Raw genomic sequence first — 17200 nt, 5'->3', positions numbered from 1 at the left:
AACAAACAAACAAACAAATAAATAAATAATGCAGCTCTAGTGCTTAAAGACTGTAATGTAAACAGTATATCATTGTTCTCCCAAATGTCCAGATGTTTATTGTATTAATATATTATAGTATTTCTGCTCCTTGTTTGCATCAAGGTTATTGCATTATATTTGCAGACTACAGCTGCAGTGGTTAATCACACTTTATCCCCCAAATGAAGTCACTTTCCAAACATTATTGATTCGACACAAAATATTATCTTCAACTGATTTTATCGCAGGTTACATTTTTTTTTGACCCTTATGAAGCAGTGATAGAAGAAGTTTTATAGGTTTATATTATGTATAGAGGAGATGCCAGCTCCATGTGGTCTTTGAGGACAACAATCTCATTGTCAATACAACATTCGTCAGACTGTATATTTATAATCGCAACCTCCAGTGTCACCCATATGAGGATAAGGTTCCCCTTTTAGTCTGGTTCCTCTCAAGGTTTCTGCCTTTACCATCTAAGAGAGTTTTTCCTCACCACAGTCACATGAGTCACCTCAGACTTTTTGTTTTATATTAATCTTTATATTATACATTATTAACCTTTTGTTCTATGTTTATTTTCTGTAAAGCTGCTTTGAGACAATGTCAATTGTTAAAAGCGCTATACAAATAAACTTGAATTGAATTGAATTCTCAGTGTTATTAATTAAGTACAACAAAACATATAATTTTATGGTATAGTGCATATATGACAAATATATTCACAACTAGCCATTGCAAAGTGAGACAAGCTCTTTTGTTTGCAATGCAGTAAGTATTATTATTACTATAATAATAATAATAATAATAATAATAATAATAATAATAATAATAGTGCTGGAAATATTAGAGACAGCTGTAGTAGTATAAGTAATTTTGGTCGTATTAGTATTAGCAGTGGTGGTATTATTAGTAACTAGCATTATCAGTATTATAGAAATTAGCACTAGTACATATATTACTACATTTCTACCAGTAACAGTAGTAATTTTGGTCACGTTTGTGCAATTTTCAGTCCTGTTTTTAAGGTTTGTGTACAGTATGATGTGTAAATGTATTTCAATACATTTTAATAAAATTATTAATATGGTTCAGAAGGAAACTGAAACTGTTATCAGACCAGTTTGACAATAACAAATGATAAACCTAACACAATACAGTGACATAGCATTCAAATTTTAATACGGTAATATAAAATAAACATAAAACAATAATAGAACATAAAAATAAAGAAAAAGGAAAAATAAAACAATAAAATTAAATTAAAAAAGAGAAATTAACAGCATTGTAAAAAAAAAAAATCTAAAATTTCCAGCTTAAAATGGATGTTTGGTTTCCTTCCAGACCAATTAAATTTATGGACATCAAACTTTCCGAATAAATAAATGTAATAAAAATGAAAAACAATCAAACAAACAAACAGCCAAAAAAGAAATTTATATTAAAACATATAACATATAAAAACATATAAAATCATATAACATATAAAAACAACCTCAAGTCTTTTAACTCGTGTCTATGACGTCACTTCCTGTTTGACGATGGCGGTGGATTTGACTCCTAGATTTAGAAAGCTGAACAGTCAAACGACTTGTTTCAACGGAAAGACGCTTCCAACAGGTGGCTTTCTCTTTTTCCGAATGAAGTTCACATGAATAAAGTGTTATGTATTAGTGCTAACTTTTTTGATAATCCTATTACATCACGCTATGTGACGTGTTTACAGCTAACCGTCAACGAGTCGTTATAACTCATCTATAATCCTGTCATATAGGGTAAATCAGATTGTTTAATGGCCCAGTTACAAGACACCTGTCTCCCCTTTGTTAATAATATCATTGTCTTTGTGTCAACATAAGAAAATCTGAGCTTTAGGTAAAATCAGTAAATATTGTATTTATTTAACTAATGTGTTCAAATGTATATAAATCAATTATTAACTTCTTATTTACTAGTACACTGTAAGCAAAGTGAAGTACAGAACACTTGTATCATTGTTTGGTTGATTGATTAATTGGTTGGTTGTTTGGAAGTGAAGCCAGAATACATCCTGGATTATGGATGAGCTCTATAATAAAATAATCATATCATGATTCTCAGACATTTCTTTGTTTGCTTACAAACAAGTGGCCTAGCGGTTACCATGGCTACATCTCTGGGGTTGCCAGAGTTTGCATGTCGTTCTCCATGTTTCAGGGGTTGCTTCTGTTTAGTCTGGTTTCTAAACAGAGTCCAAAAACATGTCTTGTAGGTTGGCATCTCTTGTCCGTCGCATGCAAACATGTGTGTGTGTGTGTGATTGTGCCTGGTGCTGTTTTGGCACCATATCCATGGTGTTCACTGCCTTGTACACAGAGTCCCTTTGGATAGCCTACAGGCTCTTTACAACCATGTGTAGCATGAGCAGTACAGAATGGATGTATGCTGCTTAATGTAAAGCATTAAAAATGGTTCAATTGAATCTCCGACCCATGTGGATAGCTAAAAAGACAGAATGTTTTTCAGAATGTGTCCTGGCTGAATATTCCACATGACTCTCCCTTTTTTTCTCTATAAACAGTAACAGGACCATTTAGAGCAACACAGTTGTGGCGTAACATCATAGAGGCCTTACAGATGCAGGTGGATGTCAGACATCGTCGAAAGCACTTGCGAGTACACAGAGACTGCTTCACCGGCTCTGATGCTGTCGACGTGGTTCTCAGTCATCTCATGCAGAACATCTATTTCTGCACCAGTGACGTGACCCGCCTCAAAGCTGTCAGGCTTTGCCAGGCCCTCATGGATGCCCGGGTGTTTGAACCTGTTGGTGTGAAACTCTTTCGTAGGGAAAAAGAGCTGGCCTTTGAGGACTCCGGCTGCAGTCTCTACCACTTTCTGGATTCTGATGGCCTTCCTGGATCAGCCAAACATTGCGGTGATATGGAGAATGAAACCCATTTGAAAGAAAATGGGAAGAAGAAGAAGAGCTCTAGGTCAGAAAGTAATTTGATAATACTGTATCAGCCTGAAAAGAATTGATTTTGCTTATAATACATGTGTGTTTAAAGGTTTGATGACTTAAAGACAATTTCCAACCCCTTGGCACTGGGATCCTCAGACAGAAGGGTGGAGAGAATACTGAAAACCATTAACCTCCAGCCGTCAATGCCTTCTGGCCTTAATCGGGTCGGTTTATCTTCTACCTACCTCTCAAAGCAAGGTGAGTTGTGTCTCTGTAAGTGTGGTATGCATTGCTTTTGTAAATTGTATAATTCAGAAGAATCCTGACAAATCTCCTTAAAACAAATACATTTATATGATTGTACTATATACAGTGGGGTTTGAAAATTTGAGACAACAGGAAAAATGTGGGGTTTATTTATTCTTTTTTTTTTTTTTTGTTAAAACTGGATATATAAAAATTGTTTGGAAACAAATATGTGATAGTAAAATCTTTCTACAACTGTTCAAATTTCCCCCAGTTATAATGCCTGAGTTTCTTTCAATAACATAATTTTGAAACTTTTATTTGGTTACAATATCATTTTTAAAAATAAAAAGGCATTTAATTTTCACTAATGCTCAGGATTTGCAATCCTGTTAAAGTAACAGAACTGATTTTTTTTGCAGTGGTACAGGAAGTTTGGAAACAACAAACCCTCCTCCAGCTGTTGCAGTTAGTGGAGGTGCCTGTGTTAGACTGCATCCTGACATCACCCTCAAAACCCGCTCCACTTCGCATGCGTTTGCTGAGAAACCATGACCTGGTCATCTCCAACACCTGTGTGGACAGGGAAGTGTCCCACATCCTCAACCTGCCAGAGTCAGTGTCCAATACGACGTTCCTATGTATTGAGCAAAAGTTAAATTTTAGCTATAAGTTCAGTTAAAGCAGAAATATTTTATCTCCATTGGATGACGCAGCTAATTGTTGGAAAGGATTGGAAAGTCAGACAACAGCACTGATCCTTACACTTGAATATAAATGATAATGATAGTTGTCACTTAGAGATTTATTGTTTTACCTTTATATTTAATCTGCCTATGTTGTGAAACATAAACACATCCACCTTCTGTCTTTGTGTCTGAAAGACTGGACTCGTGGCTGATGGCAGCTGCAGACTGTCTGGAGCTGTTCCCAGATGAGGTGATAGTAGCAACAGGAGAGCAGCTGCTTCACATACATGCTGCGGAGCGTGACGAGAAGCCGCGCGCCTACAAGAAACTCTTATTCGATGCCATAGCCAAGTATTACAACAGTCAGGAGAGATTTCCCCTGCTGGCTGGGCGTTACATGGACATCCATGCAGGCATCCTTAAACTACAAGGTAAAAGCCATTCAGAACACTGTAGCAGTTAGTGTAGATCATGGATTGATATTTCCTGCTTAAGCACATATTTTTAAATCTCATTAGGACAGAAAATGCAAAAAGGGATATTATCTGTGTGGCGTTCTTAATGTGTTACGTTGATTATAAAATATTAAACTGAGATGAACAAGCCCAGAAAAATGCAAATGCTAATTTTTGTGTGAATGAATTTTAATGTGATATTTTATACTTACCTATTTTATACTTATGTGTGTGTCAGACTCAGGCAGGTCTGACGATGCTCTGAAGGCGTCTCAGCTGTGTCTGCGACTTCTGGATGCCAGCTCCAGAAACGAACTGCGCCGACTCCTGAGATTTGTGGCTGAAGCTGCAAACCCCAAGGCCTTCCAGCTACACAAAACAGTACCAGAATCTATTACTAATTTATGATGTGGTCATGGTTGTGATTACAAACATCTGTGTTTTGCTTAAATGCCATTTCTCCCAAAGCAATTTTATTAGTTTGGAATAAAATATACACAAGTTCGATCCAGACCTACCCTAGTGTACACACGTGGTCATAAAAACAATTAATAAAAAAAATTCATCATTTGAATGCTTGTATAATTTACAATTCAAAATATAAAAATATAATTTGCATTCTTGAGCTCAGGCAGGTCCTTGGCCTTCAACTCAGTTTTAGAAAGAGAGGGCATTTTGTTTACAGAGCTCAACTCCTCCGATGAGGTTTTTCCGCACAAACTTGGTTGCAGAACACTTTGCAGACTGACAATAAACTTGTAATAAAGCTGTATCGGCTTCTATATAAATTCAGGCCTGTATCCATGCAGTCTCATACCTTAGCTAAACGTGACACCTACAGAATGTTCTGAGGAAGAATACAATTCTGCTATAATAATGTTTTTAGATTTTGCAGCATCCTTTGAAATGAAACAGCCTAAACATTACTGTTTGTCCTGCTTAAGGTTTGAGATACTGAATATCTTTAATGTATTAATGTATGCAGTTTGCACAAAACTAAACTTTGTTTACTTTATTGTTAGCAGTATAGCAAAATTCAGACACCAAAGTTTTTTTGGCCATTTTCAAGTCCTGTTGCAGAATCATGTAATGAAAATCTATCCTGTTTATCTGGGAGCAGATGGAGAACAGGACCCTGATCAGCAGGACTTTCATGAAGGCTGTGCTTCAGAGTAAAGATGTGTCTCGTGCCCAGTGTGAGCAGCTCCTACTGTTTCTCATGGACCACCATTTACTTCTGTTTAAGGTACTATAACTCCGCTTAATGCTGCTTAAACCTGAAACCAACTGGCTTGCTTTTTGAAGGTTCATACATATCCTACCATCTGAGCCTATTCTTATTTCTGTTTGGATTTGGCACAACAAAATTAGACCCCAGTGTCTCTGATCGAGGCGGTGAGGAAGGCCTTACAAACTCTGCAGCAAGGGCGAGATCCAGATAACGTAGCATGTAAGTTCACACCTTGCGTATCCCATGCTCTGTGAACTCTAATATGTGCACTCTAATATGGGGATATATAAGGGGAACTCTAATATGTGCTGTGGTGGTACTTCTCTCTGTGTTGCTGTTTAGTGTTCACGTTCTGTCAGCAGATGTCCACCCAGCAATTTGAGGAACAACGAGAGAAGTACACTTTCGAGAGCTTGAAACAGCTCATTGATCATATTACCCTTAGTAACCATCTGTCAATCAAACAGAGGAGGCGGCTCATCAAGGAATTTCAGAAGCACCACCCAGCAGTGTTTCTCCACCATTTCTCCTCCACCTTCTAGAACACGCTGCATAGTTTCTCCAAGGAAGGCTCTTTTCTTTTACTTGGCGAAAACATAGCCATAAGTTGTTTATGCTTTAAACAGAAACAGATCTGTTTTAGTACGCAAACCTAATGATGTAGTATTACACTGACAAACTGATAGTTCACACTGATCTTTGAAACAAAATGTGATCGCCCCACATGCACACACAAGTCATCAAATGACTTATCTTTAACTTATGATCGAGAAAATATGAATCTGATTGTTGCGAAAATATTACTATAGAATATTTACTATTACTGACTTCTGTGGTCATTTAATCTCACAGGAAACTGCAGTTGTTCAGCTTGTTTGGATGTTTATCAGGTATCAGGTACACAATGATTATTTGTTGCTTATTTGTTCACCACTGATTTTGTACATTTTTTTTCTTATTTTTGCAAATATTCCACAGCTGAGAATGACTTGAACGAATGAACTTATACAAGTTGAATCTAATCTAATATACAAGTTGAATCTAATCTAATATACAAGTTGAATCTAATCTAATCTAAATAGTCAGGGATGTGCTCAATAAAACAAAACAGTTACTATTTTTTAAGGTTTCATTAAACAGCAGTAGTAGTAGATTCACTGAACAGTAAATGTAGAAATATGATTTTATGGATGTGCATATTATGTTTTGTCTTTAATTAATGGTTTTCTAATGTAGAAAATGATCTTTTTTCTGATTTATAGTACTTAATTTATTTGAATGGTTCACAACACTGAAATTGTAGAAAAAGAAATTTGTTTTCTGTTTCAAAAGATAGTGAGGTTTAATTCTATACATGCTTTTTGATTAACAGTAATTATAGGTTTTGTGAATATTTTATCTGGTTGTATGTGGTGCAAAAATTGTAGAATTTAAACATAGATTGAACTGGTAGTGCAGCAATAATAAGTTTGTGTAGTAATAATAGGGTTGCATTCTTGTTTTATGACATTTCTTTACTACACAGCCAAATGTTTGTGGACACCTGAACATGACACCCATATGGGCTTGTTGAAAATCCCATTCCGGATTTATTCCTGCTTTACTATTATTATCATATATAAAGAAATGTAATTCTACAGCATCGAAATACATTCTGGAAAATTGGTTACTTCTAGCGTTGTGACAACATATGTGTGTGATGGTGTCACGTGTCCACAAGGTAGCACTTTCAATCTGCTATGTACTCATAATATAGGCAGGATTCATTGTGACAGTTTGCCTATGTGATTTCTTTTAATTGAAGTGCTGTAACAGTGTCATTACATGGTTTTGAATAAATGTAGTTGAAATAAAAATAATTTGTAGCTAATTTGGTGATAATTATTGATTAAAGACCCAAGGTGTACTGAAAAAACCCCCCATTTAATTTATATATTGATTTGTTAATTTAATTGATTTTCATCATCATCATCATCATCATCATTATTATTATTATTATTATTATTATTATTGTATTTGTAAAATATTTTTTGTCTTAATAAAATAAAATAAATTCTAATCCTAATTCAGTCCTAATTTTGTTTTAGTAAAATTTAAAAGCGGAAATAAACTGTGTCACGGTCCAAGTGGGCGAGCCTCTAACAGCACACTGCTGCCTGTATACTGCACTAGGTAGGGTGTTCAGGCCATTAGCTTATACCCTAGATAGTGACAGTTTGGTTTGGGACACAGCCTGAGTGTTTCTCGCTTCACAGAATGACAATTCACGGGTTGTTTTGATGTAACTGATTACGGCTACGGTTGATATTCCTGTTATACTGTTTATCGAAAGCGGAAATCATTTCGGATAAATAGTAAGTATGAGTTACTGTCAAACCTGTATATAATAGTCTACTTAATATGTGGATATATGTTTCTGTCTGACGAGCTAGTTTAGTTAGCTTAGTTAGCTTAGTTTTCCGCATCGATACAGTGTTGGCTAAGCTGAGCTAAGCTAACTAGCACAGGTTGATGAACCTGATTCACAATTAACACGTTGCTGTAATTGTATTAGTGACGGCGTTAAAAATAATGTGTTCAGTGTTTAATCTGTTTTTTTTTCATGATCACACTTGGTGAAGTTAATTAGTTTTGTTTATTTTACAGCAGGTGGAAAATGTCGGAAACCTTCACAGGTGTCATTCTGACTCAAAGATAAAGGAAGATTAGCTAAACAGGCTTTAACTGTTTATTTGTGTTATGTTTGGTTTGTTTGTTTGTTTTATTTGTTTTGAACTGAATATCGAAGCCCAAAATGGTGTGAAGAAATAATTATCTGTAAAATGATTAAGTACGGATTAAAGCGTAATTGTTACACATTTAAAATTACCTACATGTATCTGAAGCGGTGATTATTATTTCTCTAGTACATTCCTCCTAATACATCTACACTCCTAATCACCTTTGACGCAGCCAAACCTCATTATTACGTCATAATATTGCTAATTGAAGGGCGTAAACCAATCAGATGGCGGGGATGTTTAGGGGGCGGGGTTTCCAGAAGCTTGTTTATGCGTCACTGCTCCAGGGTCCCTGGGTTACTCTATGCCTGGAATTTCCTTCTGGTTCTTCCTAAGATTAAAAAAAAAAGTCCAAAAGGGAATTGGCTTTGAAAAATGTTCGTTAAATGCAAAAATGGTGCCCTGTAACTGTACTGTACTGAACTGATCTACTGTCATTCTGCTTCACACCCACTGTACCGTATCTTCCCAGGACAGGCTCCATCGGATCTGCAAACCCGACCGTAAAACTGTTACTGGCTTTCGAAATGACACAGCATGAAAACGTTTGTCCTATTGTCTGCAAATGGATAGTTTGAGAATTCGAGACTACCCTAGCTGGTGCCGTTGTGAGCTCCTGTATATGTGGAAGAGGGCAGAGAGCGTGTTCCTCATAATGCATTTTGCATGAGCATAACAGCATTTGGTCAGCTTTGTGTCTTTGATGAGGCATGTGTTTGGGACTGGGGTAGGGGAGAAGTATACGTGAACTATTTTGCATGTGATTTATAAATAACACGACATGAAGCTTGTAAATTCTGATCTGAAACAGGAACATTGTGTTTATTTATTGCAGTAATGTGAGGATCGATTAGTCTGATCCAGACATATTTGCTTTCGTTGTGTATTTCGTCTGCCTTGTAAACAATCAGTGCGATCTAAAGAGGTGAAAACAGCCATTTGACAGTCTGCAGATCTGCTACAGAACCCTGCTGTAGTGTTTTATTTCCTTTAGCAGACCTCAGACGTGTCCTGTATGTGAGAAAGCTCTGATACTGATCATGCTGGTGAGAAGGCTTCCGTGAAGCTTGTTTTGAAGTTAAGAAACAGCATTCGGTGTATTGCAAGCTCATTTCTAAACCCTAGGTTGTGTTTTCTTTTAGATGTTGTGACAGATTTGCTCCGGCTACATTCACTTTACAAATTGTAGGAGATCTGACCTGTTGATTTGAATCAATGTGTCAACTGCTCGAATGACCACATATTGACATGTAAACTCGAATACTGTATACAGACGTGGCACTCAATAGCACTAGTAACTATACGGGTTGCCAGGTTTATATATTTTCACCCAGAAGGGGTGTGAATTACCTAACCCATATTTCCACTCAGATTTTTTTCATTTTAAGCATTGCGTCGACTTGTACTTTAACAAAACTTTGGTACGTAACCTAAAGACATCCATGTCTGACATTTTCTTCTTTATAATAAATGTATACTAAGTTATTTTAAGTTTTTTCACTATCCTGACATTCTGCATTAATCCCTGTTCAATCTACTTCTGCTATACAAACTAGCTTCGATTAATTCCTTACTATTTTATACCATTATTCTGTGATATATTCTGCTCAGTTTTGATGTACTTCTGGTTTTTCTTTATTAGTAAATGCTTTAATAAATAAGATCAAAGTTTTGAATTAAAATCCCTCAACACAGTTAGCTGGCTAGACTGTCACTAACAAAATACAAACACTTTGACATCCGTGCTTTTTCTTCGACAGGGAGGCTTTGTGTCTGATGTGCTGTCTCGTCTCATGAACGTCATTTTTAAATCTTCCTGATGCACATTAGATACGCATCGAGGGCCACTTCTTCTGCACAAACACACACACAAGAAATCATGCGAGTGTATACTCTTCTGCATCCTCTTGGTTTTGGATTCATTTCTTATAACAACACAACACTTCCAATCAAATGCTTAAGTCATGTTGCTAATGTGCTAAATTTTATAAACCTCAAATTATATATATATATATATATACACACAAATACAGCAGAAGTGGGATGCAGAAGTTCCTAACGTCGATTTAGGGTCATTATTCTCTGAACCTCTCATATCTGCTCCACCATTGTATTCCCAAAGGCCTCTGTGCAGTGAGGTAAAGGCTTTGTTTAAACATTCAGGGATTTCTAAGACCTTTGTTTCTGACTCGCAAAGAGAAAGGCAAGGGAGAGAAAGCAGATGGGTGCGTGAGCAAGTGTGAAAGACTCCAGAAGTGAGATATTTGGCTGTGAAGAGGTGTGTGTGAGAGCAGTGCACATAGCATTGCGTTGCTTAGCACCTCCGTATGACTCTGTGCCCAGGCGCTGCAGCTCAACACAGAGAGCATCGGTAGTTAACCTTGTTCCACTTACTGCACACTTACTTACTGCACAGTCTACGTTGTTGGCCGCTTTGGCAGGTTTGTGTGTCTGCAGCTGTTGCACTGTAACAGGCTTTTTTCTCTGATCCTCAGGCAGGTTGACAGCCGAATAAACCATGGAGTCCATGCTCAATAAGTTAAAGAACACCGTTACCAAGGTGACGGCTGACGTCACTAGCGCCGTGATGGGAAACCCTGTAACGCGGGAGTTTGAAGTCGGCCGCCATATCGCCAGCGGAGGTCCGGGGATGTGCTGGAGAATCTACAACGGCACGAAGAAGTCCACCAAGCAGGTGAGCAGTTGAAGTGGACACAAAAATCAACTGTCTGTGAGCAGGTCCACAAAAGTACAAGACTAACGCTACAATACTTCTTATTTTAAGATTACAATAAAAGATTATTAAACCTATTTTTCTTGTTCTATTGGCAGATTATTTTGAAAAAAAAAAAAAAAAAAGCTTAAAAATAATAAATGTAATAAAAAATGCTTACAATCATTTCATTTGTGGTATATTGTATCGTATCTTATAATAAGAAACATTAGACTGGATTTAAAATATCATTTGCTAAAATGTCATTGTTTTCACTGTACAGTTAATTAGTACAGAGTATATGTCAGGATAAGATGTTTCGCTAAGAGGCCATTTTTTTGCAGCGTACAGAGCCGTTAGAAAAAAGCTCGGAAGGAGGGAGCGGAGATCATTAATTTCTCCGGAGAGTGTTTATAGCTATTTCAGTTAAATACAACTAAAAATGCTTCTATACTAATGGTATTTTTAGTCCGTGACACATCGGACCAGTATCGATGTAGTCATTGCTAGAGACTTCAAAGCATTTCATAAAGATATCAGCCAAATGCTGTAAATGTAAACGTGACACTTCTCATAAATGTGTGCGCGCGTGTGTGTGTGTGTGTGTGTGTGTGTGTGTGTGTGTGTGTGTATTTCACAGTAAAGTTCATCACTCCATTACAATATTATAATGTGTTTGAGCTACTTTTTAAACTAGACTGTATACTGTAGCGTGTCATGTGCTGTGAATGATATGTTTTGACTTTTCAAATCTGAATGAAAAAGCTGAAAAATATTCGACACACTTTAAAGGGACACAAGCGAACACGGCGTTGAATGATTTACAATTTGTTTGCCAGAAAACTGAATTTTCACTGATGGTTTGCTTTTTCCATCACACCTACTGACTACCGCAGGACACCGAGTAGAGATTCAGATGCAAACGCTGAATCGAGACACTTAAACAAGCAACTCAAATAGAAAAAAGTTTTGAGTTTGGGTGTATGCATGTTGTATTGTCTCCCTCAGTTCTCTCACCTCGTCAGTCCAGTCCCACTCCATCTCAAGTGGTGTTTAGTTGCGGGAAAACCTATGCGAGAGCCGTTTGAGCCTAAATCCCCTGTTTGTACACGTGAACTGCATTAAAGCACAGAGCTGAAGTACTGCAACGTGTTCTGGAAAATAATAGCTGGATGTTATAAACGTAATATTTATTTATTGATAGCTGTCTCCGTGTTCTCTACGGACGCTCTTGTGATTTTTATTAATGCCAAGAGTTTAAATTTTTTTGTTATAAGAATAGAAGAAAAAGCTTTATGGCTTAATTTTTTATTTAATTATGTAAGTACTTAATTAACAAAAGCTTTTTTTTGGACACAGTTTCAGTGTACATTTATTGGAAACATTGAGGCCTATTTTATTTAATTGAATATTCTTTCCTTGTAATTTTCTGTTTTAAGAAACATCGACAGATCCAGTCATGGTGTAGCTGACGATAGTGACATGAGTAATAAATAATATTAGTTCATAAATCTTGGCAAAGAGAATGCATCTGTACTGGTTTACGTTGTGCTGTTGCAGCTTGGCACATTGTTTAGGGAAAAATGTTGAACAAATATATTTTTGTCTTTATATTTTCTTTATTTCTTCAAACCTTAATAGATAGTCACATAGCATTATATATTGTCCACCATGATAGACAGTCACATAGCATTATATATTGTCCACCATGATAGACAGTCACATGGCATTATATATTGTCCACCATGATACAGTCACATAGCATTATATATTGTCCACCATGATAGACAGTCACATAGCATTATATATTGTCCACCATGATAGACAGTCACATAGCATTATATATTGTCCACCATGATAGGCAGTCACATAGCATTATATATTGTCCACCATGATAGGCAGTCACATAGCATTATATATTGTCCACCATGATAGTCACATAGCATTATATATTGTCCACCATGATAGACAGTCACAAGCATTATATATTGTCCACCATGATAGACAGTCACATAGCATTATATATCGTCCACCATGATAGACAGTCACATAGCATTATATATTGTCCACCATGATAGACAGTCACATAGCATTATATATTGTCCACCATGATAGACAGTCACATAGCATTATATATTGTCCACCATGATAGGCAGTCACATAGCATTATATATTGTCCACCATGATACAGTCACATAGCATTATATATTGTCCACCATGATAGACAGTCACATAGCATTATATATTTTCCACCATGATAGACAGTCACATAGCATTATATATTGTCCAACATGATAGACAGTCACATAGCATTATATATTGTCCACCATGATAGACAGTCACATGGCATTATATATTGTCCACCATGATAGACAGTCACATGGCATTATATATTGTCCACCATGATAGACAGTCACATGGCATTATATATTGTCCACCATGATAGACAGTCACATAGCATTATATATTGTCCACCATGATAGGCAGTCACATAGCATTATATATCGTCCACCATGAGAGACAGTCACATAGCATTATATATTGTCCACCATGATAGACAGTCACATAGCATTATATATTGTCCACCATGATAGACAGTCACATAGCATTATATATTGTCCACCATGATAGACAGTCACATAGCATTATATATTGTCCACCATGATAGACAGTCACATAGCATTATATATTGTCCACCATGATAGACAGTCACATAGCATTATATATTTTCCACCATGATAGACAGTCACATAGCATTATATATTGTCCACCATGATAGACAGTCACAAGCATTATATATTGTCCACCATGATAGACAGTCACATGGCATTATATATTGTCCACCATGATAGTCACATAGCATTATATATTGTCCACCATGATAGACAGTCACATAGCATTAACAATAGGCTGTTTGAATGACATTCACAGTTCAGTTATAATGCAAATTTATGTCATCACAAGCCGAAGGTCAACAATTGAGTGTTATAAGAGACCATGTGCCTGTTTAGTAACCTAACAGAGGTCTATTGAAACACCTTCACTAAACCTTTTAGATAGAATTGTTTTTATTTTTGCTGAAGAATGAGATTTTGTTCATGAGAAAATGAGAGGAAAGATAAACGATGCTGTATTTTATTGAACAATATGAAATAAGAAGATAAATAGGTTTTTGACCTATGATTCGAGCCGTTATAGTGACGTGGAAGCCGTTTGGCTTTTCAAATAACTGCGTTCCATGAAAACTTTGTCAATGAGTCCGAAACATGGAGGAAAAACTCATGAAATCTTGTGTCTTTATGCAGGAAGTAGCAGTTTTTGTATTTGATAAGAAGATTATTGACAGATATCAGAAGTTTGAGAAGGACCAGATCATCGATTCGCTCAAACGAGGAGTTCAGCAGCTAACACGCTTACGACACCCACGTCTTCTCACAGTTCAGCATCCTTTAGAGGAGTCCAGGTGAGACACACACACACACACACACACACACACACTCTCACACACTCTGTACAGACTGAATTTACGACATACCCTTTTATAGATCAGCTCCGTTTTGAAATAAAGCTTGTTATACAATCTATAACAGTTATACTGTAAGAGCAGAATCACTAATGAAGTGAGAATCGAAGGGAAACCTATAAAACATGAACAGTAAAACGTTGGCTCTTTGCCTGAACACAGTTCTTGGCTGTAATGGCGGCTCTTCTTCGTAGAGCTACATCAGAAGGCATGGCTCAGCTTTGGAGAAGGGACTATGAATAATACATGTATGAAAGAGAGAATAGGGAACAAAGATGTCCATCACCTCATATTCACCCTCTACAAACCATATCTGGTTACTCCTATTGCACAGTGCATGACTTCTCAAACCATGACTCCTGACTTTTTTTCTGTTGGCCAATTCATTCCGAGGCACAGTGTCAGCGGAGGAGTTCAGCAGGTTCAGCAAAGAGATACAGCAGGTTGTTGTCAAATTGTTGTCCTGGTGTCTTGTAAACAGATTTCTGATCCCAGATCTGTCATATATCTGTTTGTGTGACAGGACGAGGGAGTAAAAAGGTAGCACAATAACAATGCTTCTATAAGAGATGACGTGACAGGTTCTCTTTGCAGAACAGACAGTTGTCAAAACCTGCATCATTCCAACCAGTGTTTCTTCCACATTTCCTTGTCTCTGTGTAAATATTGTATTGTTTGTATCTTTGTGAGAAAGCATGATTTGGCAACCTTCTGAGGTGAAAAATAAATGTAGTGCGCATCATCCTAACAACATACTACATCAATCAGCTGAATTTTGGAAATGTTATTTGAATGTCTCTTGCTTTATCTCTCTCTCTTTCTTCTTTTACTCAGGGACAGTTTGGCGTTCTGCACAGAGCCTGTGTTTGCTAGCTTGGCTAATGTGCTGGGCCAGTGGGACAATCTGCCTAGTCCTGTCCCCACAGACATCAAAGATCACAAACTCTTCGACGTGGAGACAAAGTATGGTTTACTCCAGGTGAGAAAAACCATGAAGGTGAATTCCATGTATTCACTTCTTACTTATTTACTCGTCGAAGAAAAAATTGTCTATATCTTAATTTCGTACAAAACAACCTGGAATATATGTCAAACCTCGATCCACCCTCTACATTGCTTATCCTACTGGGTCGCTGAGAACCTGTGTGGTTTTTTTTCGTTTAGTTTGCCTGACCGATCCCTCGCTGAATATGATTGACAGAAACTTCTCTGTGTCTCCTCTCTGTAGATATCTGAGGGCCTCTCCTTCCTACACAGTGGCGTGAAGATGGTGCATGGTAACCTGTGTCCAGAGAACATTATTCTGAATAAGAGCGGCGCTTGGAAAATCATGGGCTTCGATTTCAGCATCTCTTCCAGCAACCCGTCAGATGCCGAGGTCACGACCACTTCATATAAAACCTGCGGCACTAGAAATAACCGCCTGACTGGTTATATAACAGCGATAGTGAGAAAGTGCAGAAAATGTCAAACGTATTTGCGATCCATACAGTAATGTCACACGGAGGCTTTTTAATGCACGTCAAGTTTTTACCATCTTTAACCCATCTTACTAAACAGGATATGATGTAATGGTGTGGAATCTTCTGTCTTCAGATGCAAAAAATCTATAATTTGGTTTGTGTTTGCTTTTGTTCTGTAGCCCAAATACGTATGTAAAGAATGGGACCCCAACCTACCCGTTCTCTGTCTGCCTAATCCGGAGTACGTGGCTCCAGAGTACATCCTGTCAGTCAGCTGTGACTCCGCCTCTGATATGTACTCACTGGGCGTGGTCATACATGCAGTCTTCAATGAGGGGAAGCCAGTGTTTCATGTCAATAAGCAGGATATTTTCAAGAGCTTCAGCCGGCAACTAGACCAGGTGAAACTAGATCCTAAAGTGTTTGATGTAAAACAAGGTGTGGCGATTTATTTATTTATTTATTTATTTATTTATTTATTTATTTATTTATTGTAAATCTATTCAATCCTTCAGGACGCAGCATGTCTGGTCTGAAGTATTTAGGGAAGCTTGTGCAAACTCTATATGGCTAAATCTCTGTGCTCATCCAGACTAAGTTGTTTGTTTGAGTTTCTGACATCATGCAAGACTCATGCAGCACAAGATGGAAGATGGGTCAGAAGATTTTAGTAGAACAGGTGTTTATGCAGACTTGTAACGACTTGTAATTCTTCCTTGGCTCGCCCTGGTTCCAAAATTGTTCTCCTTTGTTTTAATAATAATAATAATAATAAAAAAACGGTACTGGTAGTCAGTCCTCAGACTTCTAGTGTGAGTTAATATCTTTTGGTTGTACAGTATCTAGAGCCCGACATATAAATAGCTAATTATTTGACCTGAAAGCTCTTTTCTTCATCTCATTCAGTTGAGTCGTCTGAATCCAGGAGTGCTGAGTAAGATCCCAGACGAAGTGAAAGAGCACGTGAAGATGCTGCTGAGCGTCACAGCCAACGTGAGACCCGACGCGGACCAGATGACAAAGGTGAGAGCCTGTTCTCGAACCCGTTTGCTTTACTGCAGGACGTCTACACCAGCTTATTAGCAGCTCGATAAATCTCACGGGTAGGACAAGGTGCATTGTGCAAAAGAAACAG

At 37.2% G+C, this 17200-nt stretch overlaps 2 protein-coding genes across 4 annotated transcripts in view; both read left to right on the top strand.

Moving 5' to 3' along the window:
* The first annotated feature begins 1545 nt into the window (after nt 1-1545).
* depdc4 (DEP domain containing 4) lies at nt 1546-7492 on the top strand. Of its 2 annotated transcripts, none has more exons than XM_027153866.2 (9): nt 1546-1641; nt 2582-2996; nt 3072-3223; nt 3634-3826; nt 4096-4331; nt 4594-4736; nt 5476-5601; nt 5727-5805; nt 5929-7492. In XM_027153866.2, exons 1-9 carry the CDS (start codon nt 1563-1565, stop codon nt 6126-6128), a joined length of 1623 nt encoding a protein of 540 aa, XP_027009667.2. In that variant the 5' UTR covers nt 1546-1562; the 3' UTR covers nt 6129-7492. The 2 variants fall into 2 exon arrangements, with proteins under 2 accessions (XP_027009667.2, XP_027009668.2); XM_027153867.2 differs by having other exon boundaries at nt 5949-6110.
* Nucleotides 7493-7783: 291 nt separating this feature from the next.
* Nucleotides 7784-17200, top strand: part of scyl2 (SCY1 like pseudokinase 2) — a 23388-nt gene continuing 13971 nt past the window's right edge. For both annotated transcript variants that reach the window (XM_027153939.2, XM_027153938.2), the window contains exons 1-7: nt 7784-7940; nt 10862-11061; nt 14385-14542; nt 15437-15581; nt 15831-15980; nt 16245-16466; nt 16972-17088. In XM_027153939.2, the coding sequence (XP_027009740.1) occupies nt 10885-11061; nt 14385-14542; nt 15437-15581; nt 15831-15980; nt 16245-16466; nt 16972-17088 (969 nt within the window). In that variant the 5' untranslated portion in view covers nt 7784-7940; nt 10862-10884. The remainder of the gene's footprint in view (nt 7941-10861; nt 11062-14384; nt 14543-15436; nt 15582-15830; nt 15981-16244; nt 16467-16971; nt 17089-17200) is intronic.

Source organism: Tachysurus fulvidraco, chromosome 19 (genome assembly GCF_022655615.1).
Source record: "Tachysurus fulvidraco isolate hzauxx_2018 chromosome 19, HZAU_PFXX_2.0, whole genome shotgun sequence".
Classification (NCBI taxonomy): Eukaryota; Metazoa; Chordata; class Actinopteri; order Siluriformes; family Bagridae; genus Tachysurus; species Tachysurus fulvidraco.
Note: the sequence above shows the minus strand (reverse complement) of the source record. Positions and strands in the feature narration are given on the sequence as shown.